This window comes from Macaca nemestrina, chromosome 3, assembly GCF_043159975.1.
Source record: "Macaca nemestrina isolate mMacNem1 chromosome 3, mMacNem.hap1, whole genome shotgun sequence".
Taxonomy (NCBI): domain Eukaryota; kingdom Metazoa; phylum Chordata; class Mammalia; order Primates; family Cercopithecidae; genus Macaca; species Macaca nemestrina.
In genome coordinates this window covers 3513171-3525286 of record NC_092127.1, presented here as the reverse complement: position 1 = coordinate 3525286, position 12116 = coordinate 3513171, and the positions used below count along the sequence as shown (strand labels likewise).

Below are 12116 nucleotides of genomic sequence, written 5' to 3'. Positions count from 1 at the left end.
TTAAAAATCAAATCTATTTATCATTTGGCTTCAGTGATAAAGATGTGAAAAGCAACAAAGCAAAATTTTTGCTATTCTTCTGAAATTTCTCAGGATCACAGGATGAGTATCCCTAAACTGAAAATCCAAAATGTGAAATGCTCCAAAATCTATTAACTTTTTGAATGCAGAACCGATGATTTTAAAAAAATGCTCATTAGAGCATTTTAGATTTCATATTTTTGGAGCCGGGATACTCCAATGGTAAGTACATAATGCAAATACTCCAAAATCTGACAAAAATCAAAACATCCAAAAATACTTCTAGTTCCAACTGTATTATAAATAAGGAATACTCAACCTGTGGTATGACTGAAGAAGTTATTCTCTGCTACCAAATGCTATAAATATATCTTCTATAGTCCAATTTTCTCCAAAAAAATTCTGAAAGATTTGTAAACCTATAATAATAAAGCATTTGCTTCCATTATGGTCCAATGATGCTAAAAGCTCTCTCTGTCACTAATGGTTTATTTACAAAGTAACACATCACTAATTAATTCAATGGGGTATGAAGATCAGTTAATATAGTCATTAATCAGAATTGTAGATATCTCACAGCAGTAGGTTCACTGGGCACAACTTTGGAACTTTAAATATTCATTAAAAATTAATTAATGATTCTAAAGATTTCCTTCCACAACAAGCAAGGGCTACGGAGCACGCGTGAGGAGGAGTGAGAGGCACAGGCTGAATCTGGGGTGTGTTTTGAAACAGAGGCTCCTAGGATCTCAGTGAGCAGTGCAGGGCAAGAGCACCCCCCAGGAGATACCTGAGTCGGCATCTGTGGCCTGCACTCTCGTCAGCAGCGTTCCGGGCTCTGTGTTTTCAAACACGGTGATGGCATAAGGATCGGCAGAGAACTCAGGGGCGTTATCGTTCACGTCTTCCAGCGTGAGCACAACACTGGCTTGGCAGAATCTCCCTCCTCTATCTGTGGCCCTGACGAGAAGATGATAAACAGCTTGCTCCTCACGATCAAGGGGGGCTGACGTTCTCAGTTCACCTACAAACAAAAACAAATGACTCACTTGTAATTTAAGATGTGACCTGCAGCTGTACATCTTATTTCTTCCCCTTTTCTCTTTCAATTACTTAGTCTGAGTATTCAGTCTTCCTCTTGAGACCAATATTATCAATGACAGATTCAACAGCTGCAAGAGGCAGTGAGAGCCAGGTCTCCAACCCTGCCAGGTGCTGGCTCTTCAAGCCCTGCAGGTCTGAGGGCCTCTCACCTTGCGTTTAAGACTGCACAGGTAAAACAGCTACCTAATTTACCAAATTAAAAAAATGTTTAAATTTAGATTCACATGTTCACAATTAGTTCCTTAGGAGGAAAATAAAAAGGTTTAACAGGAAACTTAGTTGATCCCAATTTTACTAAAATACAAAAGGAAAACAACTCTATTTTAAAATAAAATACCATGAATCATTTTGTTTGTGAAAATTCTAAATTATGCTAAATTATAAATTCATGGTCACAAATTCAAGAAAATATGCTATTTAAATAAAATGGATAAAGCAGAAAGCTTGAGTTTAACTTCTGAGGGTTTTTTTTTTTTTAAACAAGTGGCATAAATGCCTTCTAAATTTTAAATCCTTGGTTCAATTAGGTGATATTCTTGCTGTTTTTAAAAAATATCACCTTGAATTTTACACACTAAATTGCTGGTAAGATTTCTAAGAGATGTCAACTTCGGAGCATCAGAATACATTTGAAAAGGGCAAAATGTAATTTCAAATTTTGTGTGTGATCTAAAAATCACCCACATATATGATACTGTTGGAATATACAATTTTGTCCCAAACTCCATCATTACCTGTGTCTGGATTTAGTTGGAATTTTTCTGCACCTGAACCCAATAATGTGTAAGTAATTTCAGCGTTAGAGCGGATGTCTGCGTCTGTGGCAGAGATCTGCATGATCAACTTTCCAGGAAGGACATCTTCAGGAATAGTGTCTGAATATAAAGTCTGCAAAGAGTTTAACAAAAATTGTCACATAAAAACATTAACAGGCAGCACAAATGTCAAGGGAATAACGGAAAAGAAATCACTCATCTTTGACCACAGAAAACATGGGAAATGACTAAAGATAAAATCCCAAGAGCTTTGAAAACGATTTTTCTCATAAAACATAAAACACATGTGAAACAAGGAGAAGCCGTGGAGCAGCCACCAACTCTACATCCCTGAAAGAGCCTGGTCTGATGTTTAACCTACAAAATGCTACTATATGTCATTAAGCTGATTTCATATTCAAATCCCTATGAGAAAACGTAAGCAGTAATCGAAAATTTAAGTACCACTCCATGTTTAACTAAAAATTGCAGAGAATACCGGTTATATCATATCTGCTTATTTCCAAATACAGGAATTTTATTTTTTGCAAGTGTTCCTAACATAAATAATTGCAGTTGAGAGAGAAGCAAGTTTCATGTTATGGGAGAAAAACGAAGATTCCTGAAGGCCACAGAAGGGAGCGTGAAGGCTCAGCCCCTTCCACTGCCCTGCGTGATCCTGGCGCCCTCTCTTCAGCCCCTTCCACTGCCCTGCGTGACCCTGGTGCCCAGTCTTCAGCCCCTTCCACTGCCCTGCATGACCCTGGTGCCCAGTCTTCAGCCCCTTCCACTGCCCTGCGTGACCCTGGTGCCCAGTCTTCAGGCCCTTCCACTGCCCTGCGTGACCCTGGTGCCCAGTCTTCAGCCCCTTCTACTGCCCTGCGTGACCCTGGTGCCCTCTCTTCAGCCCCTTCTACTGCCCTGCGTGACCCTGGTGCCCCGTCTTCAGCCCCTTCTGCTGCCCTGTGTGATCCTGGCGCCCTCATGCTCAAACACGGTGAACAGCTGTTTCTAGCTCCAATTATTTAGAAATCCATGCCATAAATTAAAACCTAAAAAAAGATTAAGATTTGGTTGATTTTCTTAATCTGAACTCAACTATCAGTGAAGTACTCATGGAAAAGGACTCAGGAAAAAGGGTATTTCATAATAGGATGAATTTAAAGGATCTAGTGTCCCCGTCTTATTCCTGAAGATGATACAGTATTGTATCGAAATAATAATATCAAAGGGCTAAAAAACAACCAAAGACACTTAGTTGCTGTAAGAAAGAGAGACTGTCGCACCCCTCCCGAAAATACAAAGTACAAATAAGAACTGGAATTAACTCCTCGGCCCTTAGAAGTTCCCCTTCCTTTCACGACCGAATTTAAGGGTTCTTCCATCTTAAGTCTTTCCCTGAGAACAGCCCTATCACTTTCCACAGCCACAAGCATCTCAGACTCACAGAATCTGTGGTGGGTTCCAACTCCTCCATCCTCCTCACAATCACATTCCTCTCTACCCAGCCTTCTCCTGGCCCCGTGCACTCCTCCTCCCTGTCACTCTCGGCCTTCGTCCCTGGGCAGGTCTATTTCTTCATCACTGCACTCTCTCATCAGGCATCCATCCACAACATGCTACCCAGACTGCCACCTGCACACCATCATGGGACCCAAATGGTCTGTTTCGCACCCCAAACATCCCAGCTCCACTCGTCACCCTGCCTCCCCAGAGTCCCCTTCTCCCCTACCCAGGGTGGCACTGCACTGGTGTCCTCTTTCTCCTTCCAGCTCAGCCCCCTTCTCCCTTTGGAAATCTCTCTCTCTTCTTTTTTCCCCTTTTTGTTAGTATCCTCTCAAATGAATTCAATTTTCAGCTATCCAGAGACAACGCTAAGTTCCCACACCTTTCCCTGATACCCATCCAACATCTCGCCTTCTCTCAGTGTCTAAAAAAAACACGGTCAACTGGATGTCCCATTACTTTAGCAAACTGGAATTGGAACTCAACACGGAACTCCTCCAAAGCCAGTCCCCAGCTCAGACTCCTCTTTGCCATGGCCTTGGTCACTCCCTCTACTCCTGTAGAAAGTCGGGCTCAATGGCATGCCCGCCGGCTGGCACACCAGATGGTCTTCCTTGGTAGTGGCTTTGGTCCTTTCACTCCTTGTCCACCTCTGCTTTCCAGGGCCCCCTTGCATCCACTCCTCCCTGTCTAAATAATGGGCATGATGCTTCCAAACTAAGCTTCTCTTTTTTCTTTTTTTGAGACGGAGTCTCGCTCTGTCTCCCAGGCTGGAGTGAGCGGGGCGATCTTGGCTCACTGCAAGCTCCGCCTCCCAGGTTCGCACCATTCTCCTGCCTCAGCCTCCCCAGTAGCTGGGACTACAGGCGCCGCCACCTCGCCCGGCTAATTTTTTGTATTTTTAGTAGAGACGGGGTTTCGCAGTGTTAGCCAGGATGGTCTCGATCTCCTGACCTTGTGATCTGCCCGCCTTGGCCTCCCAAAGTGCTGGGATTACAGGCGTGAGCCACTGTACCCGGCCCAAATTAAGCTTCTTAAGGAATTTGTCTCATAGCATCTCTACCTTACTGATACAATAGGCTCCAAAGTCCCTATTTTCCCCAGGATAGAGTTCAAATCTCCTGGAGCGACCGCCACCAGCCACTGTAATCCAGTTCACCCTTTTCCAAGACTCTCAGTGCAGATTCCCCACTTCCGGAAAACTCAGTGGCGATTCCCACAATCCCTCCTCACACTCCACGGCTCCTCCCCACCCACTCCTGACGACTCAGTTACCGCCCCCGAGGCTGAGCCAGCCCTTCTCACCCTCTGGCCCCAGGGACCACCCCTGCTCGAGCCACATGGCCCTCACCTAATCTTGGAGGGAGCATCTCTTCCTATGTCTACTTTTAGTTCTCACTGAATGGTGAGTCCCGCAGATGCAGGAAGCACGCTGTCCACCTCTGAGATTCTCTAGCATGCAGAAGAGCAGATGTCCCCAAAACAGTGTCCCACGGAACATCGGCACTTTGTTTCCGGTCAGATCCTTCCCCCAAAATAGCTGTATCCCCATATTAAGAGAATCCCCTCATGAAAAGTTTACAGAGCATTTTCAGTGTTAGACACAACTGTAGTCCTGTCCATAATTTAGTTATTTAGAATGAGGTTTCTGATTTATTTAGCATTCCTGCAAATAGTTCTGAAGCTTTTCCAAGTCTTACCCCATTTAACACCTCTGCTTAATCAGTAAGCAATCATAAAACACATGTCGATTACACTGCAGTGCCAAATGATGGTCATTAAGAAATTTAAATTCATAACACACAAATGCAAGGGAAGAGTTGCTTACCTTTTCACAAACTGGACTGTTGTCATTTGCATCAAGAACTTTCACTTCAACTATAGCTTTTGAGGAGAAGGTGCCATCAGTTGCTGTGATGGTAAGAAGGTAATTGTCCCTTTTTTCCCTGTCTAGAGGTTTCTTCACATATACCTTCCATTCATTCTGTATATTTTCAACAGCAAACTGTCCCAAAGGATCCCCTCCTATTAAATCAATGGAGGAAGATGACAGTCAAATTTGTTGAAAGGATGAAAGTAACAGAAAAAATAAACTGCACCGTTTATTTATGTTAACAATATATAAATGTTACCGTTTAAAAGAATTGAGCATTAAAAAAATCAATTTGGCATCTATTAATTTTCCAATTTACAAAAAAAAGGGCAGCATTAAAATGTATAAACATAGCATTAAGACTACTAAATAATAATTTAGCTTGCATTAAAACTATAGATTTTTTAATGATAATATATTTATAATACAGTAAATATAAGGTTCAAAAGAATGAGTCACAAAAATCAAAAACCGTCTAATGAAACAACTGGTAGCTTTGCTCAGGTAACAAGCTTGAAACGAGGCTCAACAGACGTGATTTCTACTTATTATTTTAGATATTTAACTAAAATCATCCCTTAAGCCCTCAATTTCCATATAATACATTATCTTACAATTTATGCTTCTAAAAATCATTTTAAACTGCCTGAAACTTTTTTACCTGTTATGAAATATGTAACTTGTCTGTTGATCTCTTCAGAATCGGCATCTGTGGTACTTAAGATGGCAATCACACCGCCGGGGGGGTCATCCTCACTCACAGTCCCTTTATAGATCTCGGCCGTGAATCGTGGTGGACTATCGTTGACATCGGTGACGGTAACATCCACAATGGCTGTGGAGGACAGCTGGATCTTTTCACCATGATCTGAAGCAACCACTTTAATCTGGTAATTGTCTCTCTCTTCATGGTCAAGTTCCTTTAAGGTTGTAATCCAGCCTGTTTCCATGTTAATGGCAAAGGATTCAATGACTTCCACACTTTGTGACTGATCCAGGCTATACATAACTTGGCTGTTGGTTCCTGAGTCAGCATCAGATGCCCTGATCTGAATTACTCTACTTCCCCCTGGCAGGTTTTCAACAATGAATGCCTCATATGGACTAGATTCAAAGACGGGGCTGTTGTCATTTGCATCTTTCACTTGGATACTGACATCTACAGAAGCCACCATCTCACGGTCATCTTGAGTGCACCTGGCCAGTATGGAAAACTGATACCACTTAGTTATCTCATGATCAAGACTCTTCTCCAGCTTCAGCCTCCCGCTCTGTCTGTCAATCACAAAGGACTCATCCCTATTGCTTTCTGGGGTATTCCCTTTGACCAGGCTGTAAAGAACAGTCCCACTATGTTCTGCTCGGATGAGATCTATTTCTGTTCCAATAGGCACGTCCTCAGACACTGTATAGGTATAGAAAGGTTCTGAAAATTTTGGAAGCTGCGTTTCTGGTGGAAGGATTTTGACATAGACGGGAACAACAGATTCTTTTGATGGAGACCCATTATCCACAGCTCTAACAAAGAAAGTGAAGAACTCATTTTCCAAGCCAATGAGGCTCTCCTTTGTAGTGATTACGCCAGACAGTTTGTTAATTTCCAAATTCTCTTTTACACTGTCAGAGTCTGCTTCAATGGCATAGGTGACATCGGCATTGGAGCCCTCATCGGCGTCACTTGCGAGAACTTTAATGACTGAAGTCCCTTTAGCAGCACTGGATCCGATATTCACTTCGTATTTGGTCGCCCGAAATTGTGGTGCATTGTCATTGTCATCTGTGAGGATGACATTCACAGTGCAGAAGGCAACTTTGCCTCCAGCGTCCTTAGCCATTAAACGGACTGAGATCACTTTCTCCGCTGGGGTTTCTCGATCAAGTTTTTCCAAAGTAAATATCTGTCCTCTCTCATTTATGTAAAATCTGTCTTTGGCAAAGTCATTTACAATATGGTAAGTGACGTCACCATAAATACCAGAATCCCCATCCGTCGTTTTCACCTCCATCACCAGGGTATGTAGGGGAGCGTTTTCAGCTAGTTCCACTTCATATTCGTTCTGAAGAAAAGCAGGGCTGTGCAAATTGCCTCCGATGACAGTCACATGAACCTGGGTGGAACTTCTAAAAACGCCATCGGAAACTGACAGGTTAAGACTGTAAAACGGCTTCAAGCTGTGCCGGCGTAGGTTTGAGAGGGTGATAATTCCTGTTGCACTGTCAATGATAAAATGTTTATGATCATTGCCGGACAGAATGGAATACTGCAACTTGTCGATGTCCGAACTGTCTGCATCATAGGCTTTTACACAGGTCACAAAATGCCCATGAGGGGCATGCTCGCTAATTCTGGCTTCGTAAATCTGTTGTTCAAAGAGTGGTGGGTTATCATTGAGGTCGGTAACGTCCACCGTGACAATCACGTCACTGCTCAGCGGCGGCATACCACCGTCGACAGCCCTCACAAAAATCGTGTGCCGCTGGGACTGCTCGTAATCCAGAGTTCTGAGCAGTGAAATGAGGCCGGTGCTGCTGTCCACATGAAAATGATCATGACTCTTGCTGAGATTCCCAAACAGCTGGTATGAGATTCCTCTATTGGGTTCTGAATCAGCATCTGTGGCTCTGACTTGAACAACAGATGTTCCGATCACAGATGCCTCAGACAGGGTTGCTGCGTACGACTGCTGAGCAAACACAGGAGGGTTATCATTGATGTCCTCCACTATGATGTCCACAAATACTTCAGCATGAGCGCCCGTCAAGGAGTCAGTTGCGCGTATGCTCAGTTTATACGCCGGGTGGGCCTCAAAGTCCAGAGGAGCTATGACGTTGATAACTCCGGTATTGAAGTTAATAGTGAACTGGCTGAAAGGGTCTCCGTCTGTGATGCTGTAGAACACTTTCAAGCCTTCCGGGCTGTTAGCCTGTACGTGGACCACGGGGCTGTGCACCTGGACATTCTCTGCAATCTCTGCACTGTAGAAAGGTTTTTCAAACACGGGCATGGCTTTATTCATGACAGTGATCGGAACCATAACTTCCGCTGAAAAGGCCGGGTTCCCTCCATCTTTGGCGACCACTGTAACAAGATATTCTTTATTTAAGGTGTCAAGTTCGAATTGCTTTTTCAGTGAAATTTCACCCAAGGGTCCAATTTGAAAGTATTCATGATGTTCCTTAAGGTAGTAATGCACTTCCCCGTTTCTGCCACTGTCTCTGTCTACAGCAGTGACATGGCGAATGACATGGCCCACCTCGGTGTCCACTTTAACAACGGCGTAGTAGGGAAGGTTGACAAACACTGGTGCGTTATCATTTTGGTCTTCTACGATGACCTTCACGACAACGTGGGCCACCGCGGAAGGCTTATGTTCTTCCGTCACTTCCACAACCACATCAAACGCCTCCTGCTGTTCACGATCGAAGGGTATACCGGTGGTGGACAGTACTCCTGAAGTGCGGCTTATTTTAAATCTGCGATCTGGGTTGAGGATGTGATAAAACAAAGGCTCATTGATTGGATTCCCAATAGCAGTAATGACAGCTAACGTTTTGGCCTCCGTGGAATTCTCTTTCACTACTGCAGAATAGACACCCTGGGTAAACTTCAGGTGACTTTCTTTGCTTTCTTTCACATTAATTTTGACAGAGGTAAGGCCAGCAAACCTGCCATCGGAAGCTCTAACGGTTAGCTCGTAGCGGCTTCTTAACTGAGTTGTGTTTTGGACAGTTAGAGCACCAGTCTTGTAGTCCATGGAAAACTTCTCCCCGATGTTGCCTTCGGTGATGGAGTAAATCAACTGTGAGAATGCGCTTGAATCGGCATCTGTAGCATTTACTGTGATGACTTTTACTCCTTTGTATGTTGGCAACAAAAGAGATGCTTCATATAATGGCTTGGCGAACACGGGAGGGCAGTCATTAATGTCAATTACATGTATTGTTACATTAGCTGCATACTCAGCAAATAAACGTGGGGTTCCCATGTCATGCACTTGTACGGTGAAGTGAAAAGTGCTTGTTTCTTCATAGTCCAGACTGAGGACTGTATGGATAGCACCAGTGCTAGAATCAATAGCAAAATATTTGTGTACAGATGGTTCAACAATGTGGTAAACAAGCAAAGCATTGGAGTCTTTATCAGCATCAGCTGCTCGAATCACCAGAGGGACATTCCTGTCTGTGAGGACCACGCTGTTAATTGAGGCTGACTCACTAATGAGTCCTGTATATTCTGCCTGCATAAAAACTGGCGAGTTGTCATTCTCATCCTGCAGCTGAACTGAAACTGTTGTATTAGTGGACAAACCAGCCATGTTCGTTCCTTGTATTATCAATGTGTACATGGGCAAAGTCTCAAAGTCCAGGGCTTTCTGAGTGATGATACTTCCAGAATGTGGATTAATATCAAAAGCATCACCTGTATTTCCATCTTTTATTTCATACACCACTGATGACTGACTATGGGCTGTAACCATCCCAACAAAACTCCCAATGCTGACAGTTTCACTGATTTCAACAGAATAGTCTTTGGATGTAAACTTCGGAGGGGCGTTGTCAGCAACTGTGACGAAGATATGCACAGAAGTTACTTCACTCATGGGTGGACTGCCCTTATCTGTAGCTTTTACTATTAAATCATACTCCACTTGGTTACTTCGATCTAATTCTTCGGCAGTTTTAATAGAGCCCAAGACAGGATCAATCATAAAAGAATTTCCAATGTTTCCTGGAAGAAGAGGAAAAAATACATGTTAGACAAAAATACAAGGAGCAATAGAAGTAGTAGTTAGAGAAACAGAAACAAAGGTATCCTCAACAATTATATTCTGAAATTAAGCAGAAACTCAGGGATGTCAACATTTGAATGGAATATTCAACTTGTTTTATTTTTATCCACCTAATATTTTACAGAATTTTGACCATGAATGATGAAAAACAAAAAACAGAAGAAACAGCCCTCTGCGCTTAAAGCCAAATCTCCCTCTCCGGGCTGCACTGGGAATGTGTGGTGGGAAGACAAGGTTATCCTTCCACAAAGCAGTTGAGTAAGTCCTTTTCCAGGAGTCCCTCAAAACACTCCTGGACCACATTTGTATTTTCAACGGTCATGACTTAAGAATTCTTAAGATGTGTATTCATTACAAAAGATTTCGATTCAATAAGAAATTGACATCAAGCTTCGAGAGACAATTGTCCATGGAGAGATGTGTGTAACCTGTCCCACTTTGCAAGTCCCACTTTGAAGATTGCAACAACATTCCCTTCTTATCTTTTTCAGGTCAACTGATCCTCTAGGTCAGTGATTTTCCACTGGGGGCGATTCTGCGCCCAAGGAGACATCTGGCAATGCCTGCAGACATTTTTGGCTGTCACTACTGATCGCAAGAGGGTGCTCCTGGCGTCTCGTGGGTGGAGACCAGGGATGTTGTTAAGCACCCTACAACGCACAGGGCAGCCCTGCACAACAAAAAATATCTGGTTCCAAACGTCAGCAGTGCTGCAACTGAGAGGCTGCTTGAAGATATCGAGTGTCTCACCTCCTTTTCTTTGGACCTTTTCAGGCTATACTATATGTATCTTTAGCTGCAACCACAGCTCCAGAATATTCTATAATTTCGTATCATCGACTGAATCTTCAAAGAGACGAGCAGTTCTCTACAGCCCTTTTGGATAAATCAGGGCAGCGTTGCAGGCTCTCAGGTTTAATCTATCCACAAGCCCTCCATCCTTTTTCTGTCTCATAAACAAGCATCCAGAATTCACCATCCTCGTCATAGCACAGAATCTGTTTTCCCCAAATGAACTATTACATTTACCCAAAACAAAGCTCACTTGCCACTTAACTGCTTTCTCAAATTCTTGCTCTAGGTTTGCCATGCGTGTGGCATTTCACGGACCAGAACTACTTAGTGTGAGCTGCAAACCAGGGGATTAACCAAGCACTTCTTTCTCCACATCATGAACAGTAAACACTTCCTCTACAGTCTTCATTTCCTTCCTTTAAGACATTTTCCAAAAATCCATGGCCATTTTTTGGAGAGCAGATCCAGCCTGGCTTTCATTAAGTCTTACTGGCTCTGCATCCAGGCCCCAAGGCAGTGCCTCAGTCTGCAACAGGGCAGAGGCCCAGGCTTTCCTTAGGTCCTGATGCTCTGAGCTGAACCCTGGCCGAGGACTGGGTCCTGCTGCCTCTGCCAGGCTGTTGAGACACTAATTTCCGGCCTGTCTGTATTTATGAGTCAGTGATCCCAGCTCCTTCCTGATTGCATTTTCGGCTGTCGTCAGAACTCCAAGATCCTTTTCTCATCCCACCTGTACATCATCCTCACTGTCTAAAATTGTTACTGACTGCCTGGCCTAACACAGGAGACTGGGGCAACCATAGTGACTCTTCATCCCCACCCCTCAGACTTCCCTATGTCTGTACTCACCAGCTGACCTAGCATATTTTATATTCATTCGTCTATATCCATTTCTCTCTTACTTTGTACAGGATAATCTTATCTTGCCAATGAAGCTTCAAATACGCAAGGCCTCGAGTGGAGGGATGAACAGACTCTCTGCTGCGGAGGAGGCTGGTGACGCTAGAGCACACTGCTTTCTGCAAAACTTGCTCCCGGCCCTGCAGCCAAGCGGGCATTCTCTTCGTCCTCAATCAGGAGCGCACACTCATCTCAGAGCCCCAGTGTTTGAGGCATCCTCTCCCGCTATTCTGTTTCCATCTCATCGCCCTGTGTTTTCTTTACAGCATGGATCACAACCTTGCTCTTTATTGGCCATGCAAGGTTCAGAAACATCGTTTATTATCTGGGGCATCGTGACTCTGATGAACACAGCTTGGAGCATGTCACTGA

The 12116-nt window shown here is 43.7% G+C and overlaps 1 protein-coding gene across 9 annotated transcripts in view; it reads right to left on the bottom strand.

Annotated features, from left to right (window-relative positions):
- LOC105466548 (FAT atypical cadherin 1) overlaps nucleotides 1–12116 on the bottom strand; it is a 141532-nt gene that overhangs the window by 25207 nt on the left and 104209 nt on the right. For all 9 annotated transcript variants that reach the window (XM_011715493.3, XM_011715495.3, XM_011715486.3 and 6 more), the window contains 4 exons: nucleotides 5921–9988; nucleotides 5215–5411; nucleotides 1860–2013; nucleotides 812–1045 (listed from right to left, as the gene is read on the bottom strand). In XM_011715493.3, the coding sequence (XP_011713795.2) occupies nucleotides 812–1045; nucleotides 1860–2013; nucleotides 5215–5411; nucleotides 5921–9988 (4653 nt within the window). The remainder of the gene's footprint in view (nucleotides 1–811; nucleotides 1046–1859; nucleotides 2014–5214; nucleotides 5412–5920; nucleotides 9989–12116) is intronic.